At 38.7% G+C, this 14,527-nt stretch overlaps 3 protein-coding genes and 1 non-coding gene across 7 annotated transcripts; 2 read left to right on the top strand and 2 right to left on the bottom strand.

Annotated features, from left to right (window-relative positions):
• Positions 1-543: 543 nt before the first annotated feature.
• LOC140766592 (protein transport protein Sec61 subunit beta-like) lies at positions 544-2,836 on the bottom strand. 3 transcript variants are annotated; one of them, XM_073106027.1, is made up of 2 exons: positions 2,587-2,743; positions 544-981 (listed from the first exon to the last, which is right to left on the bottom strand). In XM_073106027.1, the coding sequence occupies exon 2, from the start codon at positions 965-967 to the stop codon at positions 722-724; it is 246 nt and encodes an 81-aa protein (XP_072962128.1). In that variant the 5' UTR covers positions 968-981; positions 2,587-2,743; the 3' UTR covers positions 544-721. The 3 variants fall into 3 exon arrangements, with proteins under 3 accessions (XP_072962128.1, XP_072962137.1, XP_072962121.1); XM_073106036.1 differs by having other exon boundaries at positions 2,530-2,657; XM_073106020.1 differs by having other exon boundaries at positions 621-981; positions 2,705-2,836.
• A 477-nt stretch (positions 2,837-3,313) lies between these two features.
• LOC140767830 (U1 spliceosomal RNA) lies at positions 3,314-3,473 on the bottom strand. The gene has a single exon (XR_012105626.1). It is a non-coding gene; the product is annotated as a U1 spliceosomal RNA (small nuclear RNA).
• Positions 3,474-3,640: 167 nt separating this feature from the next.
• Positions 3,641-6,456, top strand: LOC140760597 (uncharacterized). The gene is made up of 5 exons (XM_073097623.1): positions 3,641-3,951; positions 4,053-4,160; positions 4,803-4,970; positions 5,930-6,040; positions 6,167-6,456. Exons 1-5 carry the CDS (start codon positions 3,850-3,852, stop codon positions 6,206-6,208), a joined length of 531 nt encoding a protein of 176 aa, XP_072953724.1. The 5' UTR covers positions 3,641-3,849; the 3' UTR covers positions 6,209-6,456.
• An 871-nt stretch (positions 6,457-7,327) lies between these two features.
• LOC140761965 (uncharacterized) lies at positions 7,328-13,547 on the top strand. 2 transcript variants are annotated; one of them, XM_073099539.1, is made up of 8 exons: positions 7,328-7,599; positions 7,693-7,794; positions 7,875-7,985; positions 8,101-8,316; positions 8,580-8,905; positions 10,675-10,969; positions 12,997-13,074; positions 13,195-13,547. In XM_073099539.1, the coding sequence occupies exons 5-8, from the start codon at positions 8,580-8,582 to the stop codon at positions 13,243-13,245; spliced, it is 750 nt and encodes a 249-aa protein (XP_072955640.1). In that variant the 5' UTR covers positions 7,328-7,599; positions 7,693-7,794; positions 7,875-7,985; positions 8,101-8,316; the 3' UTR covers positions 13,246-13,547. The 2 variants fall into 2 exon arrangements, with proteins under 2 accessions (XP_072955640.1, XP_072955632.1); XM_073099531.1 differs by having other exon boundaries at positions 7,685-7,794.
• Positions 13,548-14,527: the final 980 nt, after the last annotated feature.

Raw genomic sequence — 14,527 nt, 5'->3', positions numbered from 1 at the left:
TCGTCTTTACTGCTGCCGTTCATTTCTGAGCATCCAATTGGAACCAGCTCCCAACACGATTAATTAATCTTAAATTTAAAAATAAAAACTTAATTAAATATTAAAAAAAAATAGTCACTGAATCCGATTAGAGATCTCTGAATCAATTCGAAGAGATTTTTAAACCCAAAGCAAACAAAGCCTGTAGTTTTATCATTAGCAAGGTGTAAATAAAATAATAATTCTGATGATTATGATGGACAAATACCTATCTGTTCTGGCCTTCTCTAAATTTCCAAATAAAACAACAATGCCACTGTGATATACTTTCTAGCACTTCGCTGACTTTGACATGATTGTATTCTGATGCGAATTCCCTAAACAATTCAATGACATTCTTCTCACCGTGCATCGCTCGCATATCTCACAACAAGCAGGACCTTAATAGCAATAGTCAAACTCAGGACCTCTAAAACTCATTAAACCTCATAAGTACACACCAGTGAGCAATCGCACACTATAATTTTCATGTCAAACCTCTCAGAGAACACCACAGATAAATCACGCACGCTAAAGTCACAAATAGTATGATTAAAGTTCAGTATGTTGCAGATTCTGTAGGAATTAGTGGTGCAAGAAAGTTACGTCTCACTAGTCACTGATCTTATTGTATCAAGGATTTGAACTCAAAAGACAAAAGCAAGTTTAAATTTCAGGCGCTCTACCATTTTAATCTCCCACACTATTGGGGGCCTCGGTAGAGTTTGCCAAACACATGCAGAAAGGCAACTGCAGCAATAAACCCTATGCTCATTATAAGGACAGTATTGGGGGACATCTTGCGCCCTGCAGCCTCATCAGTGTAGAACTGGAGCATTGTATTCGCACCTGCTCCAGCTCCTGCGCTGCTGCCACCACCTGTCCTCCGCCTCCGCAAGCCTGCAGCAGCTGCTGCACTACCCCTGGGTGGTGCTTCGCCATTAGCCATCTTGCTTCAGTTGTCTGTGGAGCAGCATGAAACTTTTAAGCAATGAGAAAAATACATGGGAAAAAGGTCGATTCCATATTTCAGGAAATAAAATGCATAGGAATATTATAGAAGCCAGATGATATTCATAGGTTGTCCAACAACTGGAATGAATTGAAGTGTTGATTTAAATTTAATTGTAATTTTCCTTCCAGAGGTATGCATCAAGTTGTATAGCAATTACAATTCTATATGACACATATTTCTGCATGTCTATGCCATTAAGGCATCTATTGTCCAATAACAAAAATGTATAGCCCAATTCTAGAAAATCTTAAAGCCAAAGCCACAACAATTCTACTCTACTTTCAAATGAAAAAGAACTGCATCTTTTCTTTAAGAAAATAATTATCCAATTCTTGTTCCCCAGGGGAATATGAGAACAACCAATATAGAGTTCAGAAGATTGCAGCTAATCCATTTGCTAAAACTTGAAGCACACTAAAAATACTGATTTCAAACCAACTTAGCAGTCAATTTGTGAGTAACAATAGGAAATGTTATTAAAGTGCAATGAGCTTATGCAAGGTTTTCAGGGAAAAGTTACTTATGCAAGATGGATAGTACATCATAGATACATTTCAAACTTCTCCTTCTCAATAAATGATGCCAGATAAATTATATGGAACACACGGATCATCTTACATGTCGATGATTTGGCAGAAGAACCCAGTGAATGACTTTAGAGTTTAGACACAAGGACTAAAGATGTAAAAGATCGTGTAATATAGTTAAAAGATGTATATTCCCACACAGCAACGAACCAGATGGCAATGAGAAGAGCTAAACAGGTCCCACAGTCTTCATTCTTCAAGACATGGTGAAAAAGAAATCATAAATCCCATCTATGTTATGCTACAATTCATCTCAATTCTGCTATGCTAACTAATCTACTGGGGAAATACTTTTCAATTCTTAAGACTCCAAAGGAATGGAAATCTCAATACTGACACTCATAACATGTCTGTTAGACATAAATCATAGAAAACCAAAACATACGATGACAATATGCTGTGAAATCTTAATTCAGTTAAGCAATGAAAATACAGACTAGAGGCCTTATAGGTCTTCACAGTAGGGTTTTCATACTATAGTTGCTTGCTAAGCAGTACTCAATATTCTCCCTGTAGTTGAACAAAACATGTATCAGAATAAAATCTCCAATTCCAAAGCATGCTGAGGAAATAATTCAACGTGCAAGGCATTCTCAGATAATAGATATGGTGTACCAGAAAAATATAATTTCGTATCTCCATTACTAATCGTAAAAGAAGTTTGATTCTATGCGGACAATTCAACAATCGATCTATGTAGGATTCGTCGCACTATTACCGTCTTCTAAGAACATTATAATACGTGATATTTATCGATGATTAACAGCTATTTACTGAAAGATACAACGGAAAGGCATGCGGATCGAGCAAAAGTTCACCGATCCGAATAGATCGATTATAATCGAATACGAAAATCTTAGATCTAGTAAAATTCACACGAACAGGAAACCAGACAACAAAAGTAATGACCAGCATGCACGAATCCAAGGCGAATCCCTGAAAAAGATAAGATCTATCAACAGAGACCTAGATCTACCACCGATCTATCGAGAGAAACAAAGATCTAGCCTCCAAAAGCCGATCTCTACGAACCCTAACAACGAAGAAGCTACGGAGACGGGAGAAGAAATTGGCGAGAGAATACCTTTAAGAACGTTGCCCGCGGCGTAACTCCCCTTCTCACACGCGAAAGAAACGCTTCGTTCTATTTGAGTACTCGGTCAAAACGCTCTTATATTGATTGAGACTTGCTGGTCGACTCGAATTTTGATTTGTCAAATTAAAGACTCGAGCTATTATTTGTTGTGACGCCTAATTTCACGAAATCGAATTTTTAAATGTTAAATTAGATTAACTCTTAATGTGCCCATAAATTTAGCAGTGTAACCGGATATAAATTATTTAATATTAAATTTGCTTAATTCTGATATAAATCTTTATTTTCTGATATACATAATTTAATGGGTTGGATTAGATATAGGTAGTTATAGATCTGACTAGATTCTGATAGGATTTGAAGTATACATATACATATTTGTAATAGAAGACTTAGATTATTCTAATTTCTATAATAGTATAAATAATCTTAGAGTCTTTTGCAAAAAAGAAAATTCTTTGCCTCTACGTGCTGCTTCCTATAGAGAAAAGAGGAAAGAAAAAATCCCATTACTTTTAAAAATTAAAATTTAATATTTAATATTTAGAATTAGATGCTGGCGAATAGCTTTAATAAAATTTTAATATTAGAATTAGGTGAGGGCCGCGCGTGCGCGTACCCTCGCTGCCACAAATTATGACGTCCACTCTCCCACTTGGGGAGATGGTAAGCCAGCGCTCCCACTGAGTGCAATGTGGGCCGCGGGCCTAAGCCATGGGCCTTCTTGATCGCCCATTGACCCCGTCCAGGTAAGTATGTTTTATCAATACCCCTCATACCTATTTTATACCTTCTTCCTCTACCCTCTTGCTTCTTTCTCTCGATGTGGGACTATACTCTATACCATCACAAACCAAACTGGGCCAGCCTGTCTTTTCTTCTGCCTCAAATGGATCGTATTGGGCTTTGGCATCTCTTTCTCGTTTCTCACTCTCTCTCTCCCTCTTTTTTTTTTTCCTTCTCTCTTTCTGAACGGCATCTCTTTTCTTCAACGTCCAGTTGAATCTCGTCCTTGGAGATGCTGTCGAAATTTATTCCCAAAAATTAGAAAAAAAATCTCAGACCCTCTTCGCCTCCTCCTCTCCTTCTAAACCCTAACCGTAATTCGTCTCGCTCTCTTTCTTGCGGAGGAGATGGTGTTCTACTTGCTCCACTTCACGGCGGAACTGGAGAACCTTACCAATCTCCAGCCTCGAGGAGGCTGCGACGATCCCAACTACACCTACTACTTTAAGGTAGTGGAACCCGTGCTTCGATTTTCCCGTTATCTTTACCAATTTAGGTCCGAATCGTAGGGTTTTCTTGCTTTTGTAATTGGGATTTTGGTTGCGCGCAGGTTAAATGTGAGAATTGTGGCGAGATTAGCCAGAAGACGACGTGCGTTGCTCTTTCCGAGTCGGTCTCTCTTCCGAATGGAAGGGGAACAGCCAATCTGGTGCAGAAGGTGCTTAGCAATTCTTTTTTGATGCGAGATCCTACTAATTTAAGCTTCAATGTTGTTCATGGTTGTTTCCGATGTTTCTCAATTTATTGCTGTTCATTTTAATCGATACTGAGACAGAGTATCTTGTTATTTAAATGATCTGATTGGGTGCTTGTTAAAGGGGAGTAGTGGGATTTCTTATCCTCGAAATGACAATATGTTTTGCCTTATCCTGAATGCTGAGGCATGTAACAATTGTGTGGTACTGGAATTGAGGAAGATAGATTCTTAATTTCAATAGAAAACGATATTGGTAAGGGACGTGTAGAATTTTGTGATCTGATATGATTATTTTCTTCTTAAAGTTCTAATTACCATGACAAATGGACTTGGTTTCTATTTTTTTTCTTTTCTTATTATAATGATTAAATCTGGTCCGAAAGTAAATGATTCTAGTTGAGTTCCCAATGCTATTACTTGTTGATGTTTTGTCATTGAATTGAAAGTTCATATATTCTATATCTCCTCTTGAACAGTTATGTTAAAGCAACATCAACCTGGGAAGCTGGGTTTCATATTTCCTTATTTCAGGATCACTTGTGCTCATTCAAATTGACCAATATTTAATACCAACAGGCAGTGACATATCTGATTTTCTTTTAGTGCAAGCTATGTGGAAGGGATGGAACAATTCAAATGATTCCTGGACAGGGTCAACCTTTGACTATTGAGCTTAGTCAGGCTGGAAAAAATTCCAGATTGATGGTTTTCGACTGCAGGGGCTTTGAACCTGTCGATTTTGTTTTTTCTGATGGATGGAAAGCTGAATCCGTAAGTATATCTAGGTTCCAAGTAGAAGTTCAATGTTATGTTTATTTTGTTAAATATCTAACTCCTATTTTGTTCTCTGTGTCTGCAATTAGTTTTATTTGATTGTCTAGAGCCTTCCAGTATTCTAGTTACTTCTGATTGGACACATTTCTGAGATATGAAATAGCTAAATATTTACCTACTCATTAATTCCTTATATATTAGACACATTTCTGCGGCTTGCCTAAATAGAAGCTTCAAAATGGAAGAACTTGTAAGATATAGTGATGATAGAGGCTCTTGTATGATAAGAAACTTGTTCTTGAGCCAGCACTTCCAGCTATTGTTTCCTGTTACACTTCCATTTGAATCTTTTTTGGAGTAACAAATCTACGACCTTCTCTGTTCCATCTTGGAATTTGTTTTCTACAATATCTTTTCTGTGTTTCCATTATTTCTTATCTCCGTATGATTATGAGCAGTACACATCTTGTAGATCAACACCGCCAATTGATTTTCTGCTGATAGGAGCAATTTTTATTCTTATCTAGGTAGAGACCTGCATTAAAAGCGTTGGTACTTGGCCCAAGATGCACTTAAATTTTTAGAATGTCTTTTATATGCTTGTTGCGGTTGAGCTTTTTGTTTTCTTTTGTTATTCTAATTGTTTCTTAAGTTCTGAAGTATTGAAATAAAGTTCACAGTATTGTTTACTTTGTCAATATCATTATACAACAGAAGCAACTGCTTTGAGTTAATTGTGTCTCCTTTCCACCACTTACTGTTTGTAATTCTTCCACTTCCATGCCAGTCTGCTTTGTTCCATAGAACCAGACAAGAGCTATGAGGAGTACAATATGTTATATCTGCAATCATGATGCATAATTTTTTAAACTGTTGATTACATTTCATACAATCTTATTGTGTAATGTTGTTATCCATTTTTATTTTTTCATAATGATTTAGTCATTCTTCATCAGCTGAGTGGCACTACATTCGACATTGATTTATCTGAAGATGAGTTTGCAGAATATGATGAGAAGGGCGAATGCCCAGTTGGAATAACCAATCTCCAGTCATTGTTTAAAGTGGTAAGTATGCAAAGCAGATATGTGGACATGATCAGTTCACATTTGTTAGTCTTTAAGCAAGTGCAAGGATTCAAATGTCGGTTATAAGCTTTTATATGCTGATACTGTTTAATTGATATAACGCAGGTGAAGAAGCAAGAGAGGTCTGGCAAGACAACATATGCCTGATTGCTCTAATTTTCCATACACTTTGGGAATGACAGATGTATACAACACTACAATAATTTGATGAGACCTTTTAACTGTTGATGCTGACTAATGTCGAACAATTTGATCATCTTTCTGTATGAGCTAGGATTTGTATGGGGTGCGAGTATTGCTTTCATCTCTCTTTTTGTCTTTCTGTCTCTCTCTGCTTCTACCTTGTTATGTAACTGTTACTGTATGAGGTAGTATATCCAGCAATTTCAAGATTATTCTTGTGTTTGATAATCCCAGCCAATCGCCTGGGAATTTTGAATCACAATCTCATCCAAAAGCAGATGCTGCTTTTGCTCTGTGAAGCCAACCCTAGATCACTATAGATTAATGCTTTTTTTTTTTTAAAAAAAAAAATCCTGATATCAAAGAAGGGAGATCATATGCTTCGAATACGTCACTTCTCTCATACTTCTTCTTCTTCTGAAGGCCAGTTGAGACACCAAATTCATTAAGCATCAGAGGAGAACCAAAATTTCAGATTCAGGGGTGTGGAAATTGCATTATTTGGACAAATTTCTTCAACCAACACTTCCCGGAGGCGGAAGAGAGACCTTGATGGTCTCAAGCAGGACAAGGTGGAGCCCACGAGTCGGCCTATTGGACCCAAATCAAGGAGGTATCAACCGCTCGTCCGACCACTTCCATCCAAACCGTTCATTGTCATCTGTCCAGGCTGCGATTCGAATCCTTGCACCTAATGTGAACTATCAATCAATCACCCACCGTGGCATGAGATTTGAAGGGGATCTCCATCGTCGGATGGTATAAGACTACTCTAGTGAAATCAGTTAAGAGAGAGAGAGAGAGAGAGCGTTAGTTTAATCGTGGGATTAATTAGAACAGTGGAAACAAACGTTAATAAACAAGGACTTGAGGGGAAAAGTTGGAAGATGTAGCTAGGAATTGATCGTGGCCGTCTATCATAAGATAGACAGACGAGAGTGGCTCGAAGGTGGGATCAGAGACGATTCCGTTATGTTGAACGGTAACGGAAGCCGAACGGGGAAGAGGGGGGAAATAGAGGCCACAGACAGGAGTAATATAAAAGCCTTTGGCTCCTAGAGACAGAGAGAGAGAGAGAGAGAGAGAGAGAGAGAGAGAGAGAGAGCATTTCTCCGATCAAAGCTCGCGATTTTGATCGCTTCCTTTATTCCTCTCGTAGAGAGATTGGAGAAAATATTGGCTACTGGGAGCCTAATTGTGCTCCTCTGGAATCAGAGAGATTTCTTGGTGGATTAGTATCCTTTTTCTTCTCCTTCTTCTAGTGCTGGTGGGGGTTGATTTGAAGGATTCTGTTGTCCAAACTTATAATCACTTGCTGCAATCGTGGAAACGGCGGAGAAATTTGAGCTCAAAAGGTTCGCATTCTATCACTGCGTTCGGATTTCTCTGGAGTAAACTGATGAGATTATCTCTGGTTTCTAATCCGTTCTCTTTTTCTAGATTTGCAGAGGATTCCTTTGGGTGGCTGGGAGATTTAATCTCGCCAAGAAGATCTTTAAAGGCTACAAGAAAAAGTTTTGATCCGATTGTTTTCTTTTCCCTTCTTGAAGGTGTCACTCCGTTGATTTCTTGGTTTCTTTTGATCTTTAACCCGGGAGCTGACAAAGATCCATCCTTCGATCATTTACAGAGACACTTCTCAACTGCATTAGACCACGAACTTCTCCCTTCTCTGCAATTGTTCTACCCAGTTTGTCGTAATCGACATAAAAAGGAGGCATAATCTGAAGAAGGTTCAAAGGTTGGTTTGATGATCTTTTGAATTCTTTGATTTTCAATATTCTCGCTTCTGTTTGCTGCGATTGTTGTTTGATTTGCTCTCATTTTATTCACCAATTCGTTCTTCTCTGCTGCAGAAGAAGAGGTGGAGCAAGGAAGCCACCGATCACGTCAGCCAGTTTAAAATCGAAGTTGATGGTAGTAATTTGATTGGTGAGACTCCTGCCAGATCACCATCATCCGATCTCCCTATTCTTTTTGGTGCTAATTAGTGTCCTGGGAATCGTCGCATTTGCTTTGAGTTCTTCAAATTCGAGCGGTGTCTCTAGAATACATCCCAAGAGCAGATCGAGGTAAACATTCCATTCTCTCGCTGTTCAATTCCCCAATTACCTCTCCTACCATCAGCTCATTTCCTCTTTTCTCCGATCCCATCATTTTTTTTTTCCTCCATGACCGTGAGGGAAATCTCCTAATTCTTAATTAGGGAAGAAAAGGAAGCTGTTTTAGTTCTTTCCATCTCATCTTTTCTCTCTTCGTCCCCCGATTCCTCCTCTCCTCTTTTCCGATATGAATTTTACTAATCAAAGCGTGGTTTGGTTGTTACTCGGCTTAGATGGAGAGGGAGACGAGAAACCATTACCACACTCGGAGATCTACCGGAGGTGGAGGAGGCGGCTCGAATTATAACGAGAATCGTGACACTAATAATTACAACGCTAGCCCGAATGGACCGTCGTCAACGTTGGCCGAGCCGGAGTTGTTGCTGCATTGGGGGAACCGGAAGCGGCTGAGGTGCGTCAAGGTCCAGCACAAGGACGACGCCACGTCAGCTAAGATCACCACTGCCCGCGTCGATCGTAATAGCCTCATCAAGGCCGATAAGGATTCCTCCAACCCTCTCCTCCGCCGTGCTTCCCCAACCCATCGTCGCGCCCTCAGGTACCTCTTCTTTTTCCTCTCTTTCTCTCTTAAAAATTTCATTTTTTTTTCCTGATATTTTTGCACGTAATATCCTTTCTTTTTAAATATGGTATTTGTATATATATATATATATATATATATATATATATATATATATATATATACGGTTTACTATTTTGTAATCCATTTTCACAGCAAAAAAAAAAAAAAAAAAGTTATTTCTGAATAGTTATAAACTAAAAATTTAACCACCCCACCTTATAAAAAATGTAATTACTTAAATACATTAAAGAAAACAAAATTCCAAGATTTTTACATTAAAAATCCCCTTTTTTCTAAAAGTATTGGTCGTAAGTTTAATCCCATGAAAATGGACGTCGTGAAGGGTAGTGGCTTAATCGAGTCAAATAGAGATGCGGGATGAATGAGATTAGATTCACGCGCGAGCAGCGCTGGCGCGCTGACTGCTCACGTGCTTTGTTTGTCAGAGCACGTGAAATTCTTAGTGATTGAACTGGTGGATTAGCAGGGAGGCAGGCAATGTTCATTGTTCAGTTCCAGATAAATACTTTAGCAATAATTGTTTTCCTTTGTAGGTCGAGAGTCAAGTATGTCCCATGTCATGACCACTGAGTAGATCTTTGCTTCTGTTAATAGATTGCATTACTTATGTTTATTAGAAGGCCATTTCTACCTTGGAGCTTTGTCTTTGACTTCGTCCAATTGCCTGCAACCGTTCCGTGGCGACAGTGTGTTTGCTAGCATCTATAACCCAGTCCATTTCGCATTAATGTAGCAGATTCCATGGGTTGATATCACACGTAGACCAATTTTGTTTTCATTTTAATTGGTCGTCGCAACTTTGGAATATGAGCGCTCTCTTGTCTCCCTTGAGAAGTTTCCGGTTTATCTTAGTCGTCATGATTCATGAAAGCACTGCACACTTGCCCAATATTAAAGAAACAAAAAAAAAAGTTAATGGATCACCTCGCTGGGTTCTATCTTCATTATATATGGAAATGTTGAGAATTTTGAATGCATATTTCCTCTCTGCTTTGAAATTAGAAATCACTAGGCGGTGGAATCATGGCATCAACTTGCACGGCAGCTTGTGGCCAAAGGAAAGCACCACCAGCTTCCAATCCTACAGTCTTCGATCAACAGCCATAAATCTGGGCCGTCCTATTTCTACACCCATAGGCCATAGTAGAAAAAAATCCTAAAGGGGTGGTTTTGTAACTCGTAGCCAGTGTCACGTGTTACGGACGTGATCGTCTCAACAGATTCCAATCAATTCGCGCGGCAGCAGGATTAATTGGGGAACACGCCTTTAACTTTTATTTATTATTTTATTATTTATTTTATTTATTTTTGGCCTGTGTATCTATTATGCGTATTGTGGTCCTTACACACACACACACACTCTCTCTCATTTGGCGTCCACAGTCTTTTTTTTTTCTCTCTCTCTCTCTCTCTCTTTTTTGTCTCTCTCTTTTACATCCGGTAAAAACTACAATACATCCATCATGTCAGAAATCGTAACCCCTCACTCTTCTCCGCGGAAAACGCGACAGCATTTTAGGTGCTCGTTACCGATTCACCCCCCTCACCCCCACAATCCACCCCCTCCCTGAATTCTTTTCTTTTGTTTGAGTCAAATTAATGCTCCTACTCTGCACGATTAGCTACTTTCCCTTTATTTCCTCTATTCCCAATCCCAATGTATTGTTATTCCGAATTGCTCTATCTGACCGCATATTCTTTCTTTCTTCCCTTCGATCTGATAGGAATTCAGAAACAGCAGCGATGAGGACCGCAGCACAGCAGCAACAGCCCCAGCATATTCAGGGCAAAGGGTCACGTGGGGGGGCGCCGTCGCCCGACGGGGAGAGCGCGGGGAAGGCGTCTGCGTCGTCGGACGAGAAGAAAGGGTCGTCATCCGGGAGCGATGAGATGACGTGGCCGAAGTTTGTGATCGCTTTGACCAATAAGGAGAAGGAGGAGGACTTCTTGGTCTTTAAGGGATCGAAGCTCCCCCAGCGACCCAAGAAGAGAGCTAAGCTCATACAGAGGACCCTCAACGTATGATCCCCGTTCTTCTTAATTTCTCGTTTAGTTTAATATAATTCAATTTAAATTTAATTTAACTTTACTGCCTTCTTCTTTCTTCTTCTCCTTAATTATATCCTGGTATGGTATTAAAGTAGTATAATTATATGCGGTGGAGGCTTGGGTCTCAAGTCTTATTAAGGAATGAAAGGAAGATGATGGTTTGGTTATGGTGGGCTTATACTTTAATAAAGTCGAGAGAGGTGGGAGGGGGCCCACTTCGTAGCACAGAACAAGTCAGAAGCTGAGAGCTCCTTTGGAAATAGAATTGTTATTTCCACACCACCTTCCTTTTTTTCTTTGAAATGTTAGGCCCACCGTAACGCTACTCATTCCCTCTCTTTAGTGGACATAGTTGACCAAACCGTGTGTGTAATTATTAAAAGAGCGGGGACGAGTAGATCAGCTTTCATAGGACCGAGATTATGTTAATATTCTTCTTTATTTCTTTCTCTTTCTCGAAGAAAGGATATGCTTCTTCTTTTTTCTCTCTCTCTCTCTCTCTCTCTCTCTCTCTTTTTCTATCTTTTTGGATCTTTTGGTTTGAGAGTCGCTATCATTTTATCTCACCGGAGAAAAAGGGAAAATAGCAATGTTCCTTGGAACGATGATTGTTGGGTTTGGATAGAATTACAGAAAGGCCCCTCTTATTAGATTCACGCAACCGTCTCTGATCTGATCCTTGTGACTATCCGTTTTGTGCCTTTCATTTCACACCTTGCGTTGTTCTCAGATTCTTCTAGACCGAATTAATTGTTTAATTATTGTTATACTTCAATGTTGGGGAAAAAAGTTCTCCCACCTGGATAGACAGACCTCAGAAGTCAGAATAACTACTTTGAATGCATTATTTAATGACGAATAAACTTGTTTTGCTTGCTAGTCTTAATTAGGGGATTTTATTATTATTATTATTTTAAGGTGTTGTAGGGATTGATTTAGCTTCATTAGTCGAGCTGTTATCCACCACATTTCTATCACTTTATGCAGCCATTTTGTCATCTTCATTCTTCACCAGACACGAGTCGCAAGATTTTTTCTCTTTTTCTTTTGATTTTTAGTTAAGACAATGCCGCTTTATGCCAAGGTTTCAATTCACATTCGAATGAGATGGAGTTGTGGAAGCACTAGTTGAAAGTACTTACATGCAAACAGTCAGAACAGGAGAACAAGAGAAGTGTCCAAGGAGTACAACCCTTGCCCTACCAATTTTGCTAAAACTAAAAAGTGTGGCTGTAGGAGTGGACAGATATTAACACAGTTTCAAGCATGTTTTATTATCAGAGGAAAAAAGAAAACTGAACATTAGCTTTTACTTGCAGCATATTGCACTTGCTGACTTTATAGAGAACAGTTCATGAAAGAATATAGAAACTTTTAAAAGATGCTATGAAATTGTTACATGTATGGCATGCACGATTTTTTTGCCTATTGAGTGCTGCACCCAACATGTTATAACCAATATCATTTGTCCTCGCTGGTTTACTTTTCTTTCCCATCATTTCTTGTTTCACGGCAGAATCACTATTAAATTTTTGTAGATGAAATCAAAGGGATCAACTTCTTCTTCCTGAATTCAAGCACGAAAATTTTCTCACTTGATTAATAGATGGCCAAGTAGACTTGCTTCTTTTGATAATTGAAGACTCCTCCTTTTTCCTCCAGCATTTACATCTCGTATGTGTCTCCAAATATACTTACGTTAGTAAACATTTTCTATAAGTTAGTAGCTCACATATTTAGTACTGGAAATCTTGTGAATTTGTGGAAAATGATCATTCTATGTTGCATTTATGTACTCTTTCCTATGACAAACAAGCACTTCAATAAGTTTGGTACTGGAAAGTGCAGACAGGAAGATTGGTAGTGGATAGTGTGAATCATTACTTCAACTGATTCTAACAATCATATATTCAATCTAATTCTGCAGTTCCATCGTAATAGAGATTAGAAGATTATTATATCTTAATCTTTTTCTTTTCTCAAATTCTGGTTGGCAGCTCGTAAGCCCAGGTGCCTGGCTTTGCGACCTGACCCTAGAAAGATATGAAGTTCGGGAAAAGAAGATATCCAAGAAGGTTAGTGTGTTTTGATTCCATCAACAACTTGGAGGATAGTAATGTACTGATAGGAACAACTGAAGCTAATGCTTTCAGGCATATCTTGTTTTCTGATTCATTCAAGTTTCCCTCTTTCAGAAGCCAAGGGGTTTAAAAGCTATGCAGAACATGGATAGCGACTCAGAATAGTGGGAAAGGAGGATTGCACAAGGCGGATACGAGAAAATAAAACAGAGGCTGAGATCAGGAGTGATGTGCACATACGTAGGGCATCTCAACTTTGTATTTTCTTTTAAGAGAAGCAGTAATCTCTTACTAGCCTCAAAGGTAGCTTCCTTCCTGTAAAGAGATGAGAAACGTATTCTAGTCTGACCCTACCAAATGCCCAGATAGATAAATAGATTAATGGCTGCTGCTTTCTCGGCGGCTCTTCTCTTTTCCCCCTCTGTCTTTCTTATCATATTCCAAAATGAAAAGAGGTTGCAGCTTAATCAGTCTCTCTTGACTTTTTTTTTTTTTTTTTTTTTGTGGGGTCTTGAGTAAATTCCCAAGGGAGATAGTTACCAAGTTACTTCTTCCAGATGGGGATGTTAAGATGGATAAGACAGCAGGTGGAGTAAATTACCAAGAAGTTTCTTGAGTGCTGCATCTAACAAGGAAGTTTGATTGCTATGCTTCCAATAATTGTTCTTGCCCTTCTACTGTATCATTTGGAGCCTATCACAATTTTCAATTATTTGTGTGGTCCATGAAAGTGATTCCATGGTTTTTCCTATTATATGCAGTATTGCCCTCATGTTATTTGGTTATCTGTATTCCTTATTATGTGTTCATATCTATCTTTTTTCACTTCCTCAAAATACATCAGAGTGAGTCTCTTCTCAGGCCTTTTCTACTTTCTTTGAAAAATATAAGGTTCTCCCTTGATATGTAATTTAGGGCAACTTTCATTACTCTTTTAACTTTAACAACAACAATTAAGATACAGTCACTAAGGTATTGAGCAGTAATTTAGACAATTTAGTAGGTCCTTAATTTCTCCCATATCCATCACAACTCATATATATTTTGTTGCAACAATTAAACGATAGACTTGACTTAAATATAACAAACACTAATAGGTATTAATGATGATCAAAAGGACAGATCATTAGTGGACCCAAACCCTTAACCCTTCAAGAGAAGCACCACGGAAACATAATTATCTACTTCAAAAGTGTCCTTGAAAATTTATTTTCCTAACCTTATGTCGAAGCGGTTCCACCTTGATTTATGATGATGGCATGGTGATGTGGACCGCTTGCCTCTTTGGCGTTTTACCATAATAATTCGCCTCTTAGTTGTAATTGGAAGCGCCTACCATTTGCTTCCAGAAGAATGTAGTCATTACTACCTCCGTTTCTAACCATATCTATCTATCTATCTAGCTGTTGAAAATTCCACGGACTTTATATGAGATAACGAAGACGCC

The sequence above is a fragment of the Typha angustifolia genome, chromosome 1, assembly GCF_048772165.1.
Source record: "Typha angustifolia cultivar Huaian chromosome 1, ASM4877216v1, whole genome shotgun sequence".
NCBI classification, from domain to species: domain Eukaryota; kingdom Viridiplantae; phylum Streptophyta; class Magnoliopsida; order Poales; family Typhaceae; genus Typha; species Typha angustifolia.
This window is presented reverse-complemented; position numbering and strand designations above follow the sequence as displayed.

Bases quoted from the DNA above. Each gene is read 5' to 3' on its own strand.
- LOC140766592 (XM_073106020.1), bottom strand. From the start codon at position 967: ATGGCTAATGGCGAAGCACCACCCAGGGGTAGTGCAGCAGCTGCTGCA.
- LOC140760597 (XM_073097623.1), top strand. From the start codon at position 3,850: ATGGTGTTCTACTTGCTCCACTTCACGGCGGAACTGGAGAACCTTACC. The intron at 3,952-4,052 runs GTAGTGGAACCC...GGTTGCGCGCAG, and splicing joins ACTACACCTACTACTTTAAG to GTTAAATGTGAGAATTGTGG. The intron at 4,971-5,929 runs GTAAGTATATCT...ATTCTTCATCAG, and splicing joins ATGGATGGAAAGCTGAATCC to CTGAGTGGCACTACATTCGA.
- LOC140761965 (XM_073099539.1), top strand. From the start codon at position 8,580: ATGGAGAGGGAGACGAGAAACCATTACCACACTCGGAGATCTACCGGA. The intron at 8,906-10,674 runs GTACCTCTTCTT...TCGATCTGATAG, and splicing joins ACCCATCGTCGCGCCCTCAG to GAATTCAGAAACAGCAGCGA. The intron at 10,970-12,996 runs GTATGATCCCCG...TCTGGTTGGCAG, and splicing joins TCATACAGAGGACCCTCAAC to CTCGTAAGCCCAGGTGCCTG.